Source organism: Xyrauchen texanus, chromosome 35 (assembly GCF_025860055.1).
Source record: "Xyrauchen texanus isolate HMW12.3.18 chromosome 35, RBS_HiC_50CHRs, whole genome shotgun sequence".
NCBI classification, from domain to species: Eukaryota; Metazoa; Chordata; class Actinopteri; order Cypriniformes; family Catostomidae; genus Xyrauchen; species Xyrauchen texanus.
Window position 1 is genome coordinate 16,323,967 of NC_068310.1, and position 22,935 is coordinate 16,346,901.

Genomic DNA, 22,935 nt, shown 5'->3' on the forward strand with positions numbered 1-22,935 from the left:
GGTTCTGTAATAGGCACTAGGACACAGTAGTAATACAAACAGTGAAGCGTCCCACAGCTGTTAATATCAGCACTCTTGGAACACTGCTTGTCCAATCAGATTAGAGGATGGGAATTGACTGTTTAATGCAACTGTACAATAGTCTATATTATCTGAATAGGGAAAGTTAAGAAAAGTTGACTTAAACAACTTCATCAAGCCACAATATGCAGACAGGACACATGCAGGCAAGCATCCAGGTGCATCCTACACACAATAGCTAAATGGCATTGTGCTTGCAAGTCAAGTGCGTGCAAGTACACACACACACACACACACACACACACACACAAAATTTTGCTTTAAATGTATATTCTTAAAGGCTCATTTTCACCTGATTTTTATTATCCAAAATACTCTAAACTTTAACCAATTACAATTAATTTAAACTGGAAACAAACCAACAAAAACTGAAATCGGCAGACCCACAGATCACTTTTTGCACGCAACATCTGAAACCGAACATCTGGATGTGCACGAGAACGTCGAAATCTAGTCTATGAGGGAACAAAAATTATTTTATAGAGATAATCAACAAGTAAAGTCTCTCTATAATGTGCACACAACAGTAAAAAACAATCTTGCAAAATAGCAATTACAAGAAAATGGGAATGTAATCTCAAAATCTACTGTACCTAACTCCTCGCGCCACTTACATAATCAACTAAGAGCAGCTTTCAACACGCCTCAGCCATGCACGCTCGATAATTACACATCATTCCATTGTTTAACTAAAGGAAATTATATCAATTGTAGTTATACTGTATATATTCTATGACTTAGACTAAAATCAAATCTAAGTTTGAGCAGGTAGTCTATGCTTTCAGACATGTGCGGTCATGCTGCACTTGATCTCTCCCCGAGAACGCGCATCAAAGAGCTCCATGCAGACGTAGAATGAAACTTACCTGTCGCTGGAGAAGCAAGAAGTGTTATTTCAAAAAGCTTGAGAGCTGAGATAGATGGTGCCGTAAGAGTAGTCCACTACCAAAGTGTCTCAGAATGTCACTAATCTTTGCTGGTAAACACGCCTTTAAACCCTTAGGGCGAATATGTAAATAGTGTCTCGTTCACAGGGACCGTTGGGTCTTTCGCCTCAGTACTCAGGCGTGACTTTTCCCGGGTCTCGAATCTCACTCCCACTGAATACAAGCTACTTTTACCTCCAACAGTTTAACCCTTTCTCGGGATCAGACGTGTATGTCAAGCACGTGGTTTTGGAGGTTCAGTTTTGTTCTAATAAAATGTGTATGTTTTTCCAAATAAATGAAATCTTTGATTCTTGAAGCTGGTCAGAATTTGACAAATTTAATGTAACTGAAATTATTTTATAGTGTAGTTAATATGTTGTTGAGGTCGACCAATAGGCTAGTGGATTTTCCCAAATGCTAACTGAGGTGGTGGAAAAGGTCAATACCTGATTAACTGGCCGATAGTCTTATTTATTTATCTAAATAAAAAAATAATAATAAAAAAATATATATATATATATATATATATATATATATATATATATATATATATATATATATATATATATATATATATATATAAAGAAAATATTAGATTTTTTCTCCCCAAATTGGAATGCCCAATTTCCAATGTGCTCTAAATCCTCTGGTGGCGTAGTGACTCGCCTCAATCCGGGTGGTGGAGGACGAATCTCAGTTGCCTCTGGGTCTGAGACCGTCAATCCGCGCATCTTATCACGTGGCTTGTTGAGCGTGTTACCGTGCAGACCTATTCTCCGCATCCACGCACAACTCACCACGCACTCCACCAAGAGTGAAGGTTACCCCATGTGACACTACCCTCCCTAGCAACCGGGCCAAATTGGTTGCTTAGCAGACCTGGCTGGAGTCACGGCTGATAGTTATATTTATTTGATTTATTGCATGATTGTGAAGAGGAGGAGGGCTAATCAAGCACTCCTCCTCGTCACAATGAGGGGCTACAAAAATCTAAAATGTACAAAATCCGAAAAGCAGTTTATTGTACAACCAAAATCCCCAAAATAATCAGAAAATTTTACATTTTGTGTCTGACTTTTAACAATAAACAAGCCCAAAACACTGGGGAATTTTATTTTGGAGTGAAGTAGACTTGGCTCTGTTACAATGTATGTTTTAAAAAAATGAAGCATATTATAGCGTGTATATTCACCAGATGAAGAGTTTTGTATATCGGCAGATTAAGTTTATTGATGAGGAATAAAAAAGAGGAATAATAATAATAGGCCTACAAAAGAAAGAAAAATCCATTGGCAAATATTGCCATTCATTTTACAGTTAACTGCTAGTTTAAAAAAAACAACTAATCGGCACCAATTAATCGGTAAAACCGATATATTGTCAACCTCCAGTTTGTATAAACTTAGTATGCTGTAATATTTCATATTATAATACTGTATGTAGCCTATGGATTCATCTGGATGTGTAAGTGATAAGAGGTGGTAAATGTTTTGGTGTTTACATTTCATTTACATTCATGCATTTGGCAGACGCTTTTATCCAAAGCGACTTACAGTGCAATTATCCCGGAACAACCTGGAGTTAAGTGCCTTGCTCACGGGCACAATGGTGGTGGCCATAGGATTCGAACCAGGGACCCTCTGATTAACAGCCCTGTGCTTTAGCCACTACGCCGCCGCCGCCACCACCACCACTCCATATTAATATACATTTCATATTAATATGGAAATGTATGTACGTAGTAGAGTAGAAAAAAATAAGAACTTTATTCTCATATCAGAACACTATTAATAGAAAGAAAAAAAGACATTTCAATTCAACCACATTTACAAAGAAAAATACCAAGGAAGCAAATCCAGATTATGACTGCACAGATAGAAATCATCACGGTTATTTTATTTTATCACAAGTTTACGGGACGCACAAATGGCGAAAGGGCTGAGATGAATCCTGAGACACGTTAGTTTAACAGCGGAAGTGTTGAAGCAGATGTGACAGTTCAGTGAAGCGTATCAACTGCGGAGCTTCAAAGAAACAATGTTGCAGTTACATTTCACGAATGATACTTTGCCCGACAATGTCAGCACTGACTTTCAGAATCTGAATAAGTTCACTGATCAGGTAAGACTTCATTATGCCAACACCGTAGCGAAAGAGCTGCTAACGACTGTGGTATATTTGTTATCAAAAGCTTGTGTTTATTTTCATTGCATATTAAAGGTAGTTTGGCAAAATTGACCATCGCACCTCCAGAAACCGCTGAAAGACAACTGCCTCAGTGTGTTTAATGTGTAATCGCGTGAGAAGATCATAACATTAGCCTTGGCTAGCCAAATTTACCTGGGTTTCTGAAGTAAGAGTGATCATTGCAAACTAAGATCAGTCCCAATATAGAATAGGCCTATATCTTTATTGCATTTCTAAATGCAAAATTGGACAGCATAAAAACCGATCGCTCTCTGGATTGATATTTTGGATTGATATTTATCCCGATCAATAGATACCTAAAATAGTCCGACATGGGCATTTAATCCAGACCACAAATCTATGATGAAATAATAGTCTGCATAGATAGTTGCGTATAGTTTTAGGTCAAATATGCTTGTCACGACACCCTGTTTTCAGTCAAGACAGTGGATTTAACAGATATAATATAAGCCTTTCATGATGTATAATAAAGACATTTTTGTCTTTTTCATTTTTGTTTTTTTGGCTGTATTAATTCCAACGGCATACATTTTTGCCAAAGGTGTGTACTTTGGGGGAATTTTGATATTTCAACCTCAGTTCCTTAAATACATCTATAATACACGGCGTACACAAAATAGTTACACTCAGGACCTTCTGGACAAAAACCCCCACTGAAACACGTTAAAACTGCAATATTTGATCCCAGTGCCATTAAACCATAAAATCATGAATTCTATGATATTGTCCTTTTCTTCTGGAGCCCTGTTTTCAATTTTTTTAACTTTTATTTTTTATATTTTCCACCAGATGGCGCCATTTTTTTTGCATGTTTAGCCTGTGGAGTAAATACATGCTTTTTTCCTATTTTCTGTTTGCTGTATTATAGAGCACTGCAGGCCAATTGAATAAATTATGAAGCTAAAATTGTGTGGGTGTGTTGGTGTGGATGTTAGAGTGTGGTTTGTATGTGTATATTGAGAAATATGTGTGTGTGTGTGTGTGTGTGTGTGTGTGTGTGTGTGTGTGTGTGTGTGTGTGTAGCATTATGTAAACAAATTGTCATGTAAAGGGTTAAAATCCTGAAAATGAATGAATATTTGGTAGTTATGATCAGGACTTTATTATTATGGTAGTTTTTTGGCATGTACGTTTTTGTCCTCAAAGGACCTCTGAGTAATTATTTTTTATTGACGCACAAGGGTTAAGATCATTTGACAGAATTTGTGGAATAATATTGTTTACCACAATAATTAATTTGGATTTGTTCCTTTTCTTAAAAAAATAAATACAAATCTGGCTGACATTGAGTCACTTACTATGGAAATGATTAGGGGCCAATCCATAAACATTCAAATATTCACTTTTTCAAAAGTGTAGCCACAAGATATGTGTGTTTACATAATTTTTGTGTGATACAGTCGCTATTCTGTATGAAGTTATAGACAATTTTACAGCTTCATTGCCATGATGATGTAATGTCAACAAACCCTAAAAGGAGGGTCTTAAAATACATCCACAGATACACCTCCAATTTACTCCAATTAGCCTATCAGAAGCTAATTGTTTAAAGGCTTGACATAATTTTCTGTGATTTTCCAAGCTGCCTTAAAGCACATTTAACATTTAGTGAATGTAATCTTCTGACCCAGTGGAATTGTGATATGGTCAATTAAAGGAGAAACAATCTGTCTGTAAACAATTTTTGGAAAAATGACTTGTGTCTTGCACAAAGAAGATGTCCGAACCACTTGCTAAAACTATAGTTTGCCAATATGAAATCTGTGGAGTGGTTAAAAAAATTTGTTATAATGACTTCAAGTTTATGTAAACTTCTGACTTCAACTGTGTGTGTGTGTGTGTGTGTGTGTGTGTGTGTGTGTTTATATATATATATATATATATATTACATACATAATTGTAATTAAGAGGAATTCTACTGATGTACTTTTATTAAAAAAAAGAAATTGTCTTCTATTTGTCTTCTATCTTTTTGCATTTTGTGGTCCTTGACACCAAGATATTAAACAGATGCAACCTGCATTCAAAGTCAATCACTCAATCTTACTCTTTTTTTGTTCTGCAGCAATTTGTGGATCTGACAGAGATTTTATACCAGTTCTTACTAGAGCCCAGTGAGGTGAGTCAACACTCCCAGATCTCTGGAATGCCTGTTAAAAAATACATCCATTACGGTGTGTTAAATAAATAATAGGGAAGAAAGAGCTGTGGTAAAGTGGTGATGAACAATCATGATGTCAATGAAAACCTTGAAATATCAGCAAATTTGAAAAATTTCCAGGTCTAGAAAAGTCACGGAATTTTCATAGTAAATGGAACATTTTATAATTGTTGAGCTCTAAAATATTGAATGCAATCTTTATTAAATGAACGTTTTAAAAAATCCTAATCACAAAAGAGAGGCCATGGAAATTAATTTGTGAAAATGTATGGGAACACTAGAAACATATGCTGTTACATGTCCCTGTTATTTGTTTTTGTGTGATCATAAGTCGGAGCGGTTCTTGGACCAGTTGACAGAGTTTGCTGGAGAGAATGGGATGAGTGTGGGGCCTTTGAGGGGTCTGATGAAGAGTGTCCTCCTGCTACCTCAGGGTAAATCATTCAGGATCCTCAATGCATGGAGCATTTACTTTTATCAGAATTTTGTCTAATGAATAACGCACCTCCCTTGCCTTGCTGAAAAAATCAGATGTAGATGTTTAGCCTGTGCCTTGCACTAATCTAAACACTGATCACAATACTGCAAACCTGATCACAGTAAGTGCTCCTTCAGTGTATTTCTCACCCCAAATTGCTGCATTGTGCTTCTAGAATATTCTATCAAATGCAAATTGCCCTTGTGTTGGACCTGATGTTAGCTGCCCTCTACATTGTGTGTCAATCACTCACATATGCAACACAAATTTTGCGCTATGTGGCTAAAAAGTGACTGTTATTAGCCACTGGCTGGTAAATGTTACATTTTCACTCACCAGTGATTGAGTTGTGTGGTGGCACAAGAACTTAAGCACTGAAATCCTCTCACTGCTTGTTGTGTCCCATGAACTCCCCTGTTTGTTCATTTGGATGCAGGGGATCCTGAGTTGTCGTGGATCGCGTTGTCACCATCTTTTTAGTTGAGTCTTGATGTGATATAGTTGCATTAACATTGCTTTCAACAAGGTCAAGTCCTCTTTGTTTTGATTAAACTTTTAAACTGACTGTTTTCACAACATTTCTCAGTTTGACAGCATGGCTGCAGACCTGTGTAATGTGTCTATTGGATACATTTTGGAAGGTAAAAGTGTTGCAAAACTCGAGAGCTTGAAGATTTGAATTTGAGAACTTGTACAAGAAATATTCGTACACGTAAGTCAATACGTTATGCGAGTAAATATTAGGTTTGCCTCATTTCGTGTAATGTGTGCCGAAAGATGAGATCTATGCAATCCATTTGCATAATGTCTCTTATAATATCCTTTCTGATATTACAGTCAGTTGTTGTTTAAAAAAAAAAGATAATAATTAGTTCTAATTCAACCGAAGCACACACACTTGCTGAACTGCCGGTATTCTTAAAAAGATAGTACCATTTAGCCTTATAGAAATTATGCATATAAACAAATATGGGTAGCACTTCGCAGTTAAGTTCCATTTATTAACATCAGTTAACCACATTAGTTAACATTAACTAACAGTGAACAATGTATTTAAAGCATTTATTATTCTTGGTTAGTGTTTCAACATACTGTATACTAATACATAAAAAAAATAAGGTTCTATTTGTTAGTTACTGCACTATGAAGTAACATGAACAATGAACAATTGCATTTTTATAAACTAACATTAACCAAGATTAATCAATCCAGAAAAAAATGTTAGTTTATGATACCTAATCCATAAGTAATGTTAACAAATTTAACCTCACTGTAAAGTGTTACTCAAACATAGAATACAATGTGTAATACATTTGTAAATATGTAAATATTTAAAGGGGTAATCATACATTATGAAATATATTAACTTCAACAAACACTGTAAAAATGGAAGAATTGAACAAATAGGCTCTTGAAGCATCTAATCTATCAAATCATATATATGAATACTACATATGTGTGAAGATACCCCTTTCCCAGTTTGCTTAATATCTATTTCAGTTTTCAGTTGCATTGCTTACATACCATGTCAAATGTCAGGCGAGTAAAAACAAAAATGCAATTGCCAGTGGTGATTCTTTATCCAACATGTCCATAGCAGGTTGGCCCGTCGAGAGAAAGAAAATCATCAGAAAAGAATGCAGATTGCAAAAGTCAGATAATGTGCATATAGAAAAAATGACAATTCTTTTATCATTTGCTCACCTTATGTCATCCCAGATGTGTATATAACTTTATTCTGCAGACCACAAATTAGGAATTTTAGAGGGCTCTGTAGGTCCATACAATGCAAGTGAATGGTGATCAGGCCTTTTGAAGTTTTAAAAGCATGTAAAGGCAGCTATAATGTAATCCATTTGATTCCAGTGGTTAAATATATATCTTCAGAAGCGATATGATTGTTGTTGGTGAGAAACAGATGAATATTCCTTTTTGCTTTACATTTATCTCCCTGCCCAATAGGTGGCAATATACACGAAGAATGTGAATTGCCAAAAACAAAAGAAAAAGAATGTGAAAGTGGAGCTTGAGAGTAAAATAGGACTTAAATATTGATCAGTTTCTCTCCCACACTTATCATATCGCTTCTGAAGACATGGATTAAACCACTGGAATATTATGGATTACCTTAATGCTGCCTTTATTTGCCTTTTTATTGTGAGGACCTACAGAGCTGAAATATTTGTCAACAAATATTTTTTTTTAATCTTTTTGTGATCTGCAGATAAGAAAGATAGAATGTCATACACATCTGGTATGGCATGAGGGTATTTAGTGATGAGAGAATTTTCATTTTTGGCTGATCTGTTCCTTTAATATATGCCTCCCCTCACAGGTGCTTTAAAAAGAAACCTGTCAGCTGAACAGGTGAAGGTGGACTTGCTTTCATTAGGTAGATTTTTTTTTTCACTCCCATAATTTGAAAATTAAAATATAGCTTATGAGTCCATATTTGACAATGTTATCTTTTTTCTTTTTCTTAATTACAGGGTTAAATGAGGACAAGGCCAGTCATTTCTCTGACCAGGTACATCTAAACATTATTTTGAGAAATCATGGATAACTTTGCGATTTATGTTCGGTGGGAGGGTGTTTCTGTAAAATACCGTTTGTCTACTTTTTGATATCATATGTTATATGTCCATTTATTTCAGTGGAGTGTCCACTACCCTGTTTTGTCCAGATTGGCAGTGGGACAGACATTGATGGTCAACCAGCTTGTTGACATGGAGTGGAAATTTGGTGGTAAGGAATGGCTAAATTTTTACATTGTATATCTATGTTATTAACAGTGTAAATAGTAATGTGTGAATAATGTAAATATCAAATTCTTTGCAGTTACTGTGGGTACAAGTGAGCTGCAAAAGACTGGAAACATTTTTCTACAGGTAAACTTCTTAATTTCTTCAAAATCAAAGCCAATGTTGAAAATAAACTTAAACCTGCACCAGAACAAGAGATTAGAAATTGACCCTTCGCTAAGCTCCACCCCCCTTGGTTACGGTTGCTTGCTCTGACAAGCTCTGCAGAACTCCCCATTGGAATGAATGGGAGATTACCGCAAACTACGCGGTTTATGGCAAAATATTCTCATAAGCGGAATGGATATTATTATTACATGGGCTGGAATGAAGAGTGACATTGTAATGCATATTTAGCTGAAGTTAGAGACATTGATAAATTACATAGTAATTTGATTAAAAACTGTTGAGACTGTGAATCAGAATCAAGGCAAACAATCATCACAGTCACATAAATAGAGAACAAACCTCATAACATTAGTGTAAGTGAAAAGAACTGATTATAATGTCTCATAACACACTAATTTTGATGCTGTGAACTCCTTATGTACTATCACCTTTACTAAAACCTGAATCAATATGTAAATGAATTAATGTTCAGTTAGCTTTCATTTACCTTGGAGGAAATGTCCTCCCTGATGTTATATGTTCATATGGGAATGAGGAATGACACACTGTAATCCATAGTATGCTCTTCTCAATATTTATTTAAATTTTTTTTTAAAAAGAAAGAAAAAACACTACGTGTATCCTCTCTAGGTACCTCGTTTCACTATAACAAGTGACCCAGCAACAACGTAATAATTTTTTCTTGGGATCATTTCAATAAAATCCCTCTTAAAACTACTCAAACACAAATTACTCCTGTAGGCTCATTGAAAAAAAAAGCTTAGCAACAGGTGCTAAGACAGGATTGGTCAGAAACGCTTTTAAGGCTGGGCTTAGTGAAGGGTAAATTAATTTCAAGCAGCATGTATGCTTGCCATCACTTATAAGTGAGTACAGACAATCAACAGGTTTGAAATTCAATTACTTCAGGTTCTACAAATTAATTCAATAAAAGAGTTTCTAACATAGATTTTGTAAGTTCAGCCTCAAATAATAGGACACAGTAAATGTTGTGACCCAGATTCCATTTCACCTTGTCCTCACATACACCATAGCTCAATATGTTGGAGCATGCAAACTGACCTCTAGATAACAAAGAGTGCCATTTGTGTACTGTTAGTCACCATGGAAGAAATTTGCTAAATGGCATATAATTATTAGAGTAATTGATTATGACTTTCACCTGTCCTTTTCCATTTAAATCTTGCATTTCATTGTGTCTCCACTGTAATCAGATAGAGAACAGATTGCAATTAGGCACACAAAATATAAAACGCCACTCATAATATATGGTCCGAATCCATTGCATTTTGGGTGCGTTTACTCCTGGCTTTTAATGTTGTGCATTCCGACTGTGATCTGATCACCGAACATGCATGTTAATGCCTGGTGTAAAGGTGGCCTGTCATTCATTTAACTTTCTTCATTCCTCTCACAGCTGAAACTTGTAGTCAGAAAAGGAAACACAACAGAAAATATGTACATGGGTGAGCTCTCTTAAAATCCATTGTCTAAAGACTTAGTCTTACCTAATTTAGCTTTTTTGGCATCTATTTTGACTCTTCATAATTTTAATACATTTGTTTGTATCTCTCCCCCTTTAGAGCTGACTTTACCCCAGTTCTATAACTTCCTTCATGAGATGGAGCGGGCCAAAGCCAGTATGGATTGTTTCAGTTAACTGGTTCATGTCTAGGTTCATGTCTATAGTTAACAGTTGTGTGCTAACCAGTGAACAGACAAAATGATGTTCCTTTACTGCAGGGGTGGAGCCTCCTTATGAAATGTTTCAAGAAGAAACTGGTTTATTGATCATGCAGAGTTGATTATTATTATACACACAAGATGATTATTTACATCCGTGTGTGTGTGTGTGTGTGTGTGTGTGTGCGCGTGTGTTTTGGCACAAAGAGCACATTCCGCATGTTCTTCACTAGTGATTATCTGAAAAACACATTTTGCTGAATAAACTAATGATGAATTTCCTCTGCTGTGGTGTTTATTAGTGCTGCTAACGTGTGCTTATTGTACTTTGTTCATCCTTATTCATACATATTCATATTCTCTTATAAGCCACACTGATGTTTCCTCACATCTCATTGAGTATGTTTTTGAATTGAGCTGGAATTCATATTAAAGGAACTCATTAAGAGGGTGTATAGATAAATCATCAAACTTGATCTGTCCTCATCTCTCCATACTGCATTCTATTTTTCAGAGAGGTCTGGTCATGCTGGTCATGCATGCAACCAAAAGAACCATTAATGACTAATGAAAGTTAATAAAGGAAACTAAAAGAGAGATTTTTACGTTATTTTTATTGGATCTCTCTTATCATCTTCTCATCTTTCTAAAAGATTTTCTAAATACACATTTTCCAAAAGCAACCTAAGTCCTCCATTGTCATTTTACGTTTCCTAATAATACCCTAAATTAACACAGAGGTGTAACGCCTTTGTAGAACGTTTCATCTGATACACCCACTTTATTTAAAAAAGATTGTGAAGAAGGGATATGCTGTGAATAGTTCTCTGCGTCCGATGCTCTGTTCAACATGAAAAACTCTGGTGTGATTCTTAAGACCCTGCCTTAAAAATGTATATTATGTTGTATATTATATTATGACTTTATAGCTCACCCAAATAAAACCTCCTGTCATAATTTACTCACCCCATCATTCCTGTATGAATTTTTTCTAATACAGAACACACAAGGAGATGTTTTAATGAATATTTCAGTCTTCCTTTTCAATACAATGGCAGTAAATAGTTTTTAAAGCTTTCAAAAGGACCCAAAAGTATAAAAGTAGTCCATGTGACTCCTGCGTCATCTTCTGAAGGCAAACAAAATTGTTGTCATTTTTCAGTGAAAATCGTCTAGGTTACTGTTGTAACCTTAGTTCCCTGATGGAGGTAACGAGACGTTGTGTTGAACGAAGCGACACTAGGGGACTTCTTTGAAGGCCTCGGTTACCTCTGAACTTGAGAAAAGGCCAATGAGAAACTGCTGATGGTGCGGTCAGGCAGTTGTGTGCCAAAGCGACAGGCTGCATCAGACTGCACGTACCCTTCCCCAACGCCCCATAAAATCGTCATAAACTTTTTATGTTCCTGGCACCCCGAAGGGGGGAACAATGCGACATGCCAAGCATGAGGGTGAGGTCAGTCGCAGAGTGCAGTTCATGCAAGATGTTGGGGTGAGGACTAATCAATTGCAGATCTTTGAGTGCCTTGGCCTGGTGAACTTTCAGGAGGGCCATGGCATGCAGGCGCTGTAAGCTTTGGCGGTCAGTGACGAGTCATCCCACAGTCCTTGGAGGGGAGCACTGGGCGATCCGGCCAGGTGGCGGCGTTCTCGGGACACAGGTGGATCGCAACCGCTCTGTCCACCTGGGGGACCTGTGAGTACCCGTGGGCCACCCCGCCATGGAGGGTAGTGAGAGTGGATGAGCGAGGAGGTCAGTTGCGGGCAGTGAAAGGTGCCCTCCACGACCTCGTCAGCTCATCATGCACCTGTGGGAAGAAAGGAACCGGGGGGGCATGTCTGTGAGCAGGGCCCGGACCCGAGGAACGAATCGTCTAGCCATGAAAGCTGTGGGTTGGATGAAGGGTTCCAGTACAGCCCCACGCTGACAGCGGACCGGGCAAGCATGACGGCCATAATTTTATTACTTTTATTCTTTATATCTTATCTGTTTAATATGGCCTTCATGTCTCAGACTTTCTTATGTCTAACGCTTAATTTTTTTTTTACTTCTTTTGATCACCATTTCAGTTCGCTGGACTGCGAGAATGCCTGCTACCAACAGATTTGAAATATTGCGCATTACTGTGAGCTTTTGTTTTTTTAACTGAAGCAATGGCAAAAAAATATAAGTGAAGACAGCAAAAATATGTGTATGATGTTAAACAAACTTCGTCAGAATAAATCCCATATTCTTTGAAATGAAGTTCTTTGATTTGTACATTTCTACTTCTTCAGGCCAGGCATGCTTGTTCACACCTGCCATCCACTAAACACCTGTTTTGTATATGTGTGTGTGTGAAAGTTCATGGTATGTGCGTGACTACAACTATGGATAGGTATAGGGAAAAGTTACTGTTACACTAGACAGAAAAAAGAGGAAGTGAAATTCCCACAAGGATTTACTAGTCACCCTAAAGTAATTCTCCGAACATCTGCCATGTACTCATGGCAGGTCATGAGATAAAAATTCTCATTGTATACTGTGTGAATGTGTATTGTGCACTGTGAATGTTTTTGTGTGTGTAGGTGCACTGTTTGAGATAAAGAAAAGATGCATGTTTTAGACAGGTCACAGTGGAAGTCTTTGACTGTTGGTCCCTTGAATAAATATTCCGGGTTCAATACAAGTTACGCTAAATCGACAGAATTTTTGGCACAATGTTGATTACCACAAAAAGTTATTTAAATTCATCCTTCATTTTCTTTATAAAAAGCTAAAATTTAGGTTACAGTAAGGCACTTACAATGGAAGTATATTTTTGGAGTGTTTAAAAGCACAAAAGTGAAACTATTTTTTTTAATAAAAATTAATTTTTCTGTTAAAACACATGTATTATTTGAGCTGTAAAGTTGTTTATATTGTAATTTTCACAGTAATGTTAGGGGTTTTGGGTTTGTTGACATTATTTTGTAATGACAACTAAGTTGTAAAATTGGCATTAACTTAACACAGAAAAGGTTAGTAAGTAATATTATCACACTAAAATAATGTTTACATGCATATTGTAAATTACTTGTGGCTATACTTTTGAAATAGTGTGTATTTGAATGTTTACGGATTGGCCCCCATTCACTTCCATTGTAAGTGCCTCACTGTAACTCTCTCTGTTGTTGCTTTTTTAAAGGAGGGACGAGTTGAAATAAATGTTTGTGGTAATCAACTTGCCATAACTATTCCACTAATGCTGTAGATTGAGCTTAACATGTATTGAACCCAGAATATTCCTTTAAACGCCAACATCTCATCAAAAGCACTTCAAAAGTCTTCAAAGTAGTCTCTGTAACAGAGCTCATTATGAGTTTTATCATGTGTGAAATACATGTAAATCATTAGAAATGTGTAAATCATTACTGTAAAGCAGTTCAATGGAAAGGAGGAGGCGAGAACCGGCTTGATAATATAAATAACATTTTAATGAAGAAATAAATCAAAAGACACATACACACACATAGGACGGACAATTGCCCGTAAACGTTCTCTCTCTGTCGCACCACCATCCGCAGTCGGCCTTTATCACTCTCTGAGGCTTGATTAGCCTGATAAGGGGCAAGGTGTGTAAAATCACGACCCGGCCCCTCCCTCCGCTCTGTAACATTCCTCCCTCGTTCTCTAAGGCTGGGGAGCCCCCGGCATGACGTACACCCCTCCCCCCTCTTTCCCTGGAGGAGGGTGTGCCTTATGCCCTGCCTTCCTGAATCACAGGGACAGGGGGAGGGAAACAAAAATGAAAAATAGGGGAGTACTCCCTGTAACAGTGCAGTACCCCCAAACATAAAAAACTGTAAAATTTAAGAGAGCAGGAAAAGGCCAATGCGGAGCGGCAGTGGGAGAGAAAGAGAGGAGAGAGCGAGAAAGAAAAAAAAACACTTACTCGCCGGTTCTCCGATACACCGTAGCTTGGTCCTCGGCCACTCCTCCACCCTCTAGTGGATGACAGCCACGCCTCCCCGGGCGGATTGTAGGCTGCCCTCCTGCCCCTGGTGGATGGAATGCCCCGCCGCATTCTGGGTGAACAGAAGGGGTCTCCCCCGCCCCTGGCAGCAGTTCTCCCGCTCCAGGCGGTCGGCTAGGAGCCCCTTCTCCACTCGTGGTTGGTGGCCAATTCCTCCGCCTTCCAGACGGCCGAGCTCTTCCGTTCCCTGGAAGACGGCCGCGGATGCTCCATTGGTGTGGATGGTAGCAGCGAAAACTCTACTACGGTGTATCACTTTGGTCTTCGGCACCAGTGTAAAGCAGTTCAATGGAAAGGAGGAGGCGAGAACGGCTTGATAATATAAATAATATTTTAATGAAGAAATAAACCAAAAGACACAAACACACACAGGATCTCTCTGTCGCACCACCGTCCGCAGTTGGCCTTTATCCCTCTCTGAGGCTTGATTAGCCTGATAAGGGGCCAGGTGTGTAAAATCATGACTTGAATTGTAGATGTTTACTTATCAGTGTAATGACTCCCCTGCTCATTCTTGAGCCAGCACTAAAGAAAACAAGACCCCATATCTTAACAAATTTTTCAGCTTCCTGCAAGGAAAGATGCGTTTCTTGAAGAAACACTAAATCATATTTCTTATGTTTCTTACCTTCCTTCTTTTTATGGGGTGCCCGAACCCATTCACATTCCATCTGGAGAGAGACAATCGACTCATATTAACATTTAACATTTTGACATATGAGAACAAATTGATTATGAGTCAAAAACAAAATTATAAAGACCACATTCCAACAAATGAGCAATAAGCAAACCTCAAACTTCCCCCAGAACTAAACAAATAGAAAAAAGAAAAACGTGCACATAAACACTGCACATGGCAGTGGCAACCGGCGTCCATCCCTATAAACTCAAACAGTCCATGTACGCCTATGAGATCCCCCGTGACAACTTTGCCATCAGATTTCTCAAGTCTGTAAAAATTTTGTAAAACAGAAATACACAACAGAAAATAATCTACAAAACAAACTCCAGCCAATAAGCGAAACCAGGACACACACAAAAAAAGAAAAAAAAGAGGCAGTTCAATTCCTCGGGCAGTCAAACGAATGTTCAGTAAGTCAATCGATTGTCTTTATGAAGGACATAGCTTGCTGTGGGCATGTAAATATTTTGCGGCCCTCCTTAGTATCTATTCTTAGTTTGGCCAGAAACATCAGAGCAAAAGCGACCTTCTGTTGATGTAAGAGTTTCTTGCATTCCTTGCATTCTAATTTGCAAGTCTTTGAACAAGAAAATGCTGTGGATCTTCCAAGAAAGACTTCCTTTATTCCTTGCCTCACGTAACACAGGATCTTAATCGTATGATCTAAGAAATTTGTCCAGAATTGATCGGGGTCTATTTCCCTTCACGGATCTCCGAGCCAGAACTCTGTGAGCTCGCTCGATTTCCAGCTTATGGCCTGTTATGTCGAGCAGACTCAGGAAGAGCCAGTCTAGAAATTTCACCATATCTCCGCCTTCATGCTCAGGCATTCTAACAATTCGGACGTTGTTTAGTCGATTATGATTCTCCAAACCCTCCAGTTTTTCCCAGACGCACTCCAAATCTACAGCGTTACAGAGATGTTTGGAAGTGAACATTTGAAGTTAAAAAGTATATACAATTATTAAAAATACACCATGGGGGAGCTCAGTGAGACAGATAAAGAGAGAGAGCGAGAGAGAGAGAGAGAACCAAAATGAGAGATTGTGAGACACTGTAAGGGATTTTCCTCCCCATGTGGAGATGAGTCAGTCAGACCTCCGGTGAACAATATTTGGCTCACGGCCTTTTTGATGGTTTAAAGGCAGAAATGTGAAGCTTATAATTGTATAAAAGCACTAGCATTAATTGTTCTGTTAAAACTTCTGTATTATTTGAGCTGTAAAGTTGTATATATTGCCGCTTAATGGGAATACAGAGTACAGTGTTACGTCGTCATGGCGATGAAGTTGTACAATTTAAAATAACTTTACACAGAAAAGGATAGTAAGTGATTTTATCATTAAATTATGTTAAAATAATATTTCTGTCTTGTGGCTTTACTTTTGAAACAGTGAGTATTTTGTTTAAGGATTGGCCCCCATTCACTTCAAATGTAAGTGCCTCACTGTAACTTAGATTTTTGAATTTTTTATTTTAAGAAAAGGAGGAACGAGTTCCAATTAATTTTGTGGTTATCAATATTATGCCACAAATGCTGTCGATTGAACTTAACTCAGAATATACCTTCAACATAAACAGATCCATGCTGTTCTTGGCTGGGTCGTGACATTATGACTCTGGGAAGCTGAGGTGTAACAAGTCAGAGCTTGCTATTTGTGTATAGAGTCTTCGATAATGAATGCTGAGAAGGGGAACCTGCTCCCCTCATTCCAATGAGCTAACCAGTGAAAATGAAAAGGGCCTATAGAAACAGAAACAAACATCAGCAAACATCTCCAACTCAGGCTTTCACCACCAGGAACTCCAGGGATTGGTTAAGACTTTTAGTATTATAAAACACTTTGTCCGGTAATGACAGATTTATTGTTGCAGAACCTTAAATCTTTACTTGACTCTTTGATCTTTTAAAATGTAGCATCTCTCTAACAGTTTCTGTTTATTTACAGGAATCCCAGAAATATGATCTTAAGAAATATGGCTTTTCAACTATACATGTATGGTTTCAACCAAATAATCGACAAATAATAATGAAGGAGTATGGATGTAGGTCATAGAAAAATGTGGGGGTTTGAAGTGAAGAACAAGAAAAATAAAATGTAAGTACATTTCAAATTGCTTTTAGAGATTTTATTGTTTTAGCCTTGTCCCAGACCCAGGCTTTCAAAATTTTTAAATAAACTTTATTTATTTATTAATTTTTTGGCCTGTCCCACAGTTTTGGCTATATTTCAACAACATAAAACATTTTGCCCCTAATAATGTTTTTTTTTAATAATATTATTTTAAAGTTAGTGTACTTGTTAACCAAGTTAACAAAAATGACAGAGAAAAGGATGCTTAATTTAGAAGAAAATGAGGAGAAATCAAGGTAAATATAACATTTTACCTCTCACATTTAAGCAGAATATTTGGACTGGGTGCCATTTCTAATCAAGTGGTATTTTCACCAAATTATGCAAAAGATGTGTATTGTGTAATTGTGTCTAATTAGGATATATACAATTTTGTTAGGAAATTAGCCTTAGGAAGATAAAGGAGTTTTTTCATTTTCACCACAGAATCCTATTCAACACAATACAGAATTTGAGATTTGCTTGAAATGACACTGTGGTGGGAATGTTCATGACTTTCAGAAAAATGACAAAAATGACAATGCACATCTAGGAGCATTGCATTGGACAAAGTAAGGGGTTAGCTTGGATACTTTAGGTAAGCTCAAACTAAACCAAGACAACCTATTATTTCATTGTGCCTGACCAAATCAAACGATTAGAAATTGGATGCTATAATGTTGGAGACAGAAAACTGAGCACTTGAGATTGATATAATGACAGTTCTTTGTGCTGTCATTGTTGAAATGCTAACTAAACATTTTAAGCATAGCTGCAGTAGGTACTAAAACAGAAGTTCAGACAGGAAGAAGGGGTTTTAACACACTTAATCAGCCATACATAGAGGGTCACTGGGAAGAACCCCAGAAGCTACTTTTATTCATCTCACTCACATACAGTGCACACACCATTTCCCCCTCTTGAACCTCTCAAAGGTGCAGTTTCAAACGGGAAACAAACCCAGTCTGGTTCCTGCAGTCTTTCTTTTTTATATATGGCCCTGTTCTTCCCCCAACTCCTATGTTTCTCACTGTCATGGGCCCGCTTTCAGATTGTTCCTTTCATTCTGTCTTGTTCTTTTTCTCATAAACACACCTTCTTTAGACTCTGTTTTTGGTTTTGATTATTGATGGCTTCTTATTTAAGTTTCTTTCTGGTGCAGACCACAGAAATAACTGTGCAGTGTAGATTGGGTTGTGGTGCACAGGGGGACTTCCTGCAGTATTTCACCACCAGGCACTGTGGTCCTAATCTGGGCAGTACAGACCACCTGTGTAGGCCACTCTGAGGGAAGAAGGGCCTCAGTTTGGTGCCTTGAGGAAGCATAATGCAGAGGGCTTCCTGTGTCCTGTGCCTTTCTGGGGTGGGGGGGTGGCATTTACCCATGTTTCCGTTGATCATGGTATAAATTATGTAAGTGTGTGGAGGTGGGGTGGTTTAATGCATCTTTTTATGCAATGAAAGCACTCAGTAACAGTGTAAACGTGTGTATTTCTGCAGTATTCCAACTTACACTGTTGTTTGCTCTTGTTACTTAGTTACCACTCACCTCTGCAGTTCCAGCCTCTCTCATGGCCCTGGCAACTGAGCCATCCCATCGCTTACACCCCAATAGCACTCAGGGTCAGTGGCGGATTTTGGTCCATTTTTCTGATAATGTTTAAGGTAACCCATTCAATGGGTACAGATTTCCCCTCTAGCTACATAAGTTACAGGTGGAAAGCTATGTAAGAAATTAGCATCCAGAAGCCTTCATAAGCAAAAATTACATGGCTCCACAATTAATTATTCAATTTATTCATTACTTACATTAATCCAATGTTGTGTGATGTAAAATAGCTAAACAGGACACATTTTTAAAAAGATATGTCCAGCAACAACATAAAGACAGGGGCAGCATATAAGTCAATACCAGAAGCATTTATTGACTGATCTCAATTTTATTGGCTTACAAAAGCAAAATAAGTTATCACAGTACAAATGATCATGGGTGTTCTTTCACATTCCTCAACACTGTATAAACAATCTGCATTTCCATAAACAAATGAAATATCAGCTGAAAATACAAGTAGACAAATTGTTGAGAGAAGTGGATCTTTAGAACTACATTTTCTGGAATGTAGGATATCATCAATGTGCTACTTAATAAAAGCAAAGTAACATTGTCCTAAATAAGTGAATGAACAAGTGAGGCTTGACCTAGTGTGGTCTGTGCATCTTGGCTTTACACATTGAATACCAAACCAGAATGATGAGGTGCTGCCAAGTTTAACTAAAGAATTCTGATTAATTATTTACTTCAAAAAGGCCTCTCCCCTCATCACACTGGCTCCATCGTAAGCTTGCCAATGAGTTTGACTTTCTCGTTGTCGGCAAAAAGACCGTTCAGTCTCTCCAAAAGCACACTGGCAATTGAGATTGAGGTTGATTCCGAGACGGGAAGAAACTCAAAAAAGCGTTCCTGCACTTTATGGTTGCTATCGATGTACCTCAGCACAAGCACCAGCTGTGTCTATGTAGAAACGTCCGTAGTCTCATCAGCATGGATGGCTACGAAGTTCGCCGACTTCACCTCCTCCACAATATGTTCCCTCTTGACCGCTAGCATACACTCCAGTAGCTCATTTTGAATTGTCTTCGATGTGCCCTTGAAAACTTTTGCATTTTTAAGATGCTCATCAAACACCTCATCTAACTGTGCCACAAAGTTGACCAGTCCAAGAAAAATACCAGGGTTGGTGGAGCCCTCAGTTTCATCTTTGCCTCGCAAAGCTAACTCAAACACTCCGCAAAACTTCACACACTGGATTAATCGGTTGAGAATGTGGAGGTTCTTGCTAACCTCGTGGTTGTGGTGATGGACAGCTAGCCTGTATCCCTCATCCAGTTGAGTGACAATGTTCACTCTCCCCAAAGCAGACAATCTCAAACAGCTATCCATGTGGGTCTTTGACCAGCTCATGTTTCTTGATCTTTTCTGAAAGATACATTCTGAATGTCTGTTACACCAGTCGCTGTCCAAGCAGTGCTGTCTGCCGTGCCGCCTTCAGGGTGAAAGAGTAGGCCGGGGTAGCAGAAGACTGCATTGGCTACGTCACAGCCTGCTAGCCAGGTTTTTCGTTCGTACCCATTTTTTTAAAATCCTCAGGTGTAGGACTTTCCCCCTGTAGTAGAAACCTGTTGAATGGTTACATTTGGTCTGGGAGGTCCTAATTGTTTAGTTGACAATTTATCTTGATTCATTCGCTGACTAAAAGGAACTTCTTTCAAAGAAACAATCGAGTTGCACTGAACACTAGCCATCTTGACAGTAGTATGTGAATTGATTGACGCTGCTACCCGCTCTTTTCTTTTAAGTTCATGGTTATGTTACGTATGACGAAAGCACGTAAGTGCAAGCCCTCCCGGAAACCATAGAGATTGTATTGAAAGCTCTGATATTTAAAAAAAAAAAAGATTTTACATGAGAGTCTTTGAGAGACCAAAAGGGGCGGGGCCATTTTAAGCTCGACTTTAGCCTGATTGGACATTTAGTGGCAGATCAGACGTCTAGATTAGAACACTGATAACATTTACATTTACATTTATGCATTTGGCAGGTGCTTTTATCCAAAGTGACTTACAGTGCACTTATTACAGGGACAATCCCCCCGGAGCAACCTGGAGTTAAGTGACTTGCTCAAGGACACAATGGTGGTGGCCATGGGGCTCGAACCAGTGACCTTCTGATTAACACTTTATGTGCTTTAGCCCACTACACCACCACCACTCACGACTGTTGCCGTGATAGAATTGGTTAGAAAAAAAATCCCTTCCTTTCCCATTTGGCATAACGCCCTAATGAACACACCGCCCCTGTCCCAAAGCTGACCCCTCCCCCTCACAAACCCCTTCTCCCTCCCCTATCTCTCCTCCCCCTCCCCACTGCCTCCTTCAGCAGTCAGGGGGGTAGGGCACAAAATGATAGCAATACCAACACATACACACACACACACACACACACACACACACACACACACACACACACACACACACACTTTCTAGAGCACCTCTCTTTTGTTAGAATCTCTGGTGGGAGATTTATTTGGACCAGCAATTCATGCTAATAGGAACTAAGAAATGAGGAGAAATTATTAAAACAGTGTTCATTCACCCATAATATCAAACATTAGAAGCATTTGCTCATTTAAGAAGGAGGTAAACATGTAGCTGATATTGTATTTATTAACAAAATCACAGAGGATAAAATACAGTGTAATATGGTGAATGCACCAGAAAATAGCATACCCAAACAGATATTATTGAGTATACACGCAAGGCCATAACAACCACAGAAAATGAGGAGAAAATTTTCCCCTACTATTTAGATTAATGGTCAGTCAATGGGATATTCTTATACACAGCTTATACTGTACAGTGTGACGCTCATGTTCAATGTGAATTCTAGATCCAATTTCTCAGGGATGTGCAGTTAGATGCATTAGACACTAGAGGACAGCATTAGCTATATTGTTCATTTAGAAGTATGGCTCTCATGTGAGTGTTAGAAACAAGCCCCAAAAAATAAAAAACAAACCAGGGTGCAGAAATGGAAGGGTAGTCAACAAAAGAAGGAGCTGGAGTGGGATGTGAACATGGTGAGAAAAAGAGAGGAGACTAATTTAAGTTGTGAGAAAATGGTCATAGAGTCGAGGCCAAGGGCATTGCTGCTGCTGGCACACTGCTGGAGCACCTCAAATGAGAGGAAAAAAAAAAAAAAAACGTGTTATGACCTGCCTGTTTGACTAACCCACACTTGTACAGAAAATAACTTATAGTCTGTGCTTAAACGGGAGAGATAGGTAACATATTTGTTAAATTTACTTTTATCTAAATGACCGCTGCCTACATTAGCGAATAATACAGAACGAGTACCCAGTAAGACCGCCAGGAATAAGGTGGATTGTTGGCGTTTGAATTAATGAGCATTCTGTTGGCCTATTTGAACATTTCGTCTATGTAAGTCTATCAGATTTTATTTAGAATTTTTTATTGTTCACTGTGCAAAAAACATTAGTCTGATCAGTTAGATAATACAAACAGTAGCACACAATTCCAGAACAGTCTGAAGGTCTGTATAAAGTTTGGTGAATATAGCCTGAATGCTCTAGGAGGAGATAGTGATATACATTTTGGTCTCGGTATAAGGATTTTGAAAAAATGTGTATGTTGTCTTTGTCAACCCAACTTAATTAATCCAAGGGAGAACACAATTCAAGTAGTCCAACACTAGAGAAGTATAAGTGCATCATTTTTAAAGGGGTTGTTCACCCCAAAAATTTTTACATTTGTCATCATTTACTATTTTTACTGTCATACCAAACTCGGCATTGGATTAGCAATTGATTTTTCTTTCTTCTGTGGAAGGTAAAATTAGATGTTAGGCAGAATGACAGCCTCAGTCTCTAATCACTTTCATTGAATCTTTTTCCATACAATAAAGTGAAGGTGACTGAAGACAACATTCCTCCTAACATTTTGTGTCTCACGAAAGAAAGAAAGTCATATGTGTTTTTTATCAACATGAGGGTGAGTAAATAATGACTGAATTTAAATTTTTGGGTGAACTATCCCTTTAAGTGCAGATAAAGCTTTGTAAACTGAGGACAAAGACTGTGGATTTTCATCTCTCTTT

General features: G+C 38.1%; 2 protein-coding genes across 4 annotated transcripts in view; one reads left to right on the plus strand and one right to left on the minus strand.

Moving 5' to 3' along the window:
* LOC127629293 (DNA (cytosine-5)-methyltransferase 3B-like) overlaps nucleotides 1-1,146 on the minus strand; it is an 84,585-nt gene extending 83,439 nt beyond the window's left edge. For all 3 annotated transcript variants that reach the window (XM_052106450.1, XM_052106451.1, XM_052106449.1), the window contains exon 1: nucleotides 948-1,146. The gene's annotated coding sequence lies outside the window, so the exon portion shown is untranslated. The remainder of the gene's footprint in view (nucleotides 1-947) is intronic.
* A 1,837-nt stretch (nucleotides 1,147-2,983) lies between these two features.
* Nucleotides 2,984-10,752, plus strand: commd7 (COMM domain containing 7). The gene is made up of 9 exons (XM_052106461.1): nucleotides 2,984-3,131; nucleotides 5,284-5,337; nucleotides 5,711-5,813; nucleotides 8,193-8,249; nucleotides 8,347-8,384; nucleotides 8,512-8,602; nucleotides 8,696-8,745; nucleotides 10,205-10,253; nucleotides 10,371-10,752. The coding sequence occupies exons 1-9, from the start codon at nucleotides 3,048-3,050 to the stop codon at nucleotides 10,445-10,447; spliced, it is 603 nt and encodes a 200-aa protein (XP_051962421.1). The 5' UTR covers nucleotides 2,984-3,047; the 3' UTR covers nucleotides 10,448-10,752.
* The last annotated feature ends 12,183 nt before the right edge of the window (nucleotides 10,753-22,935 follow it).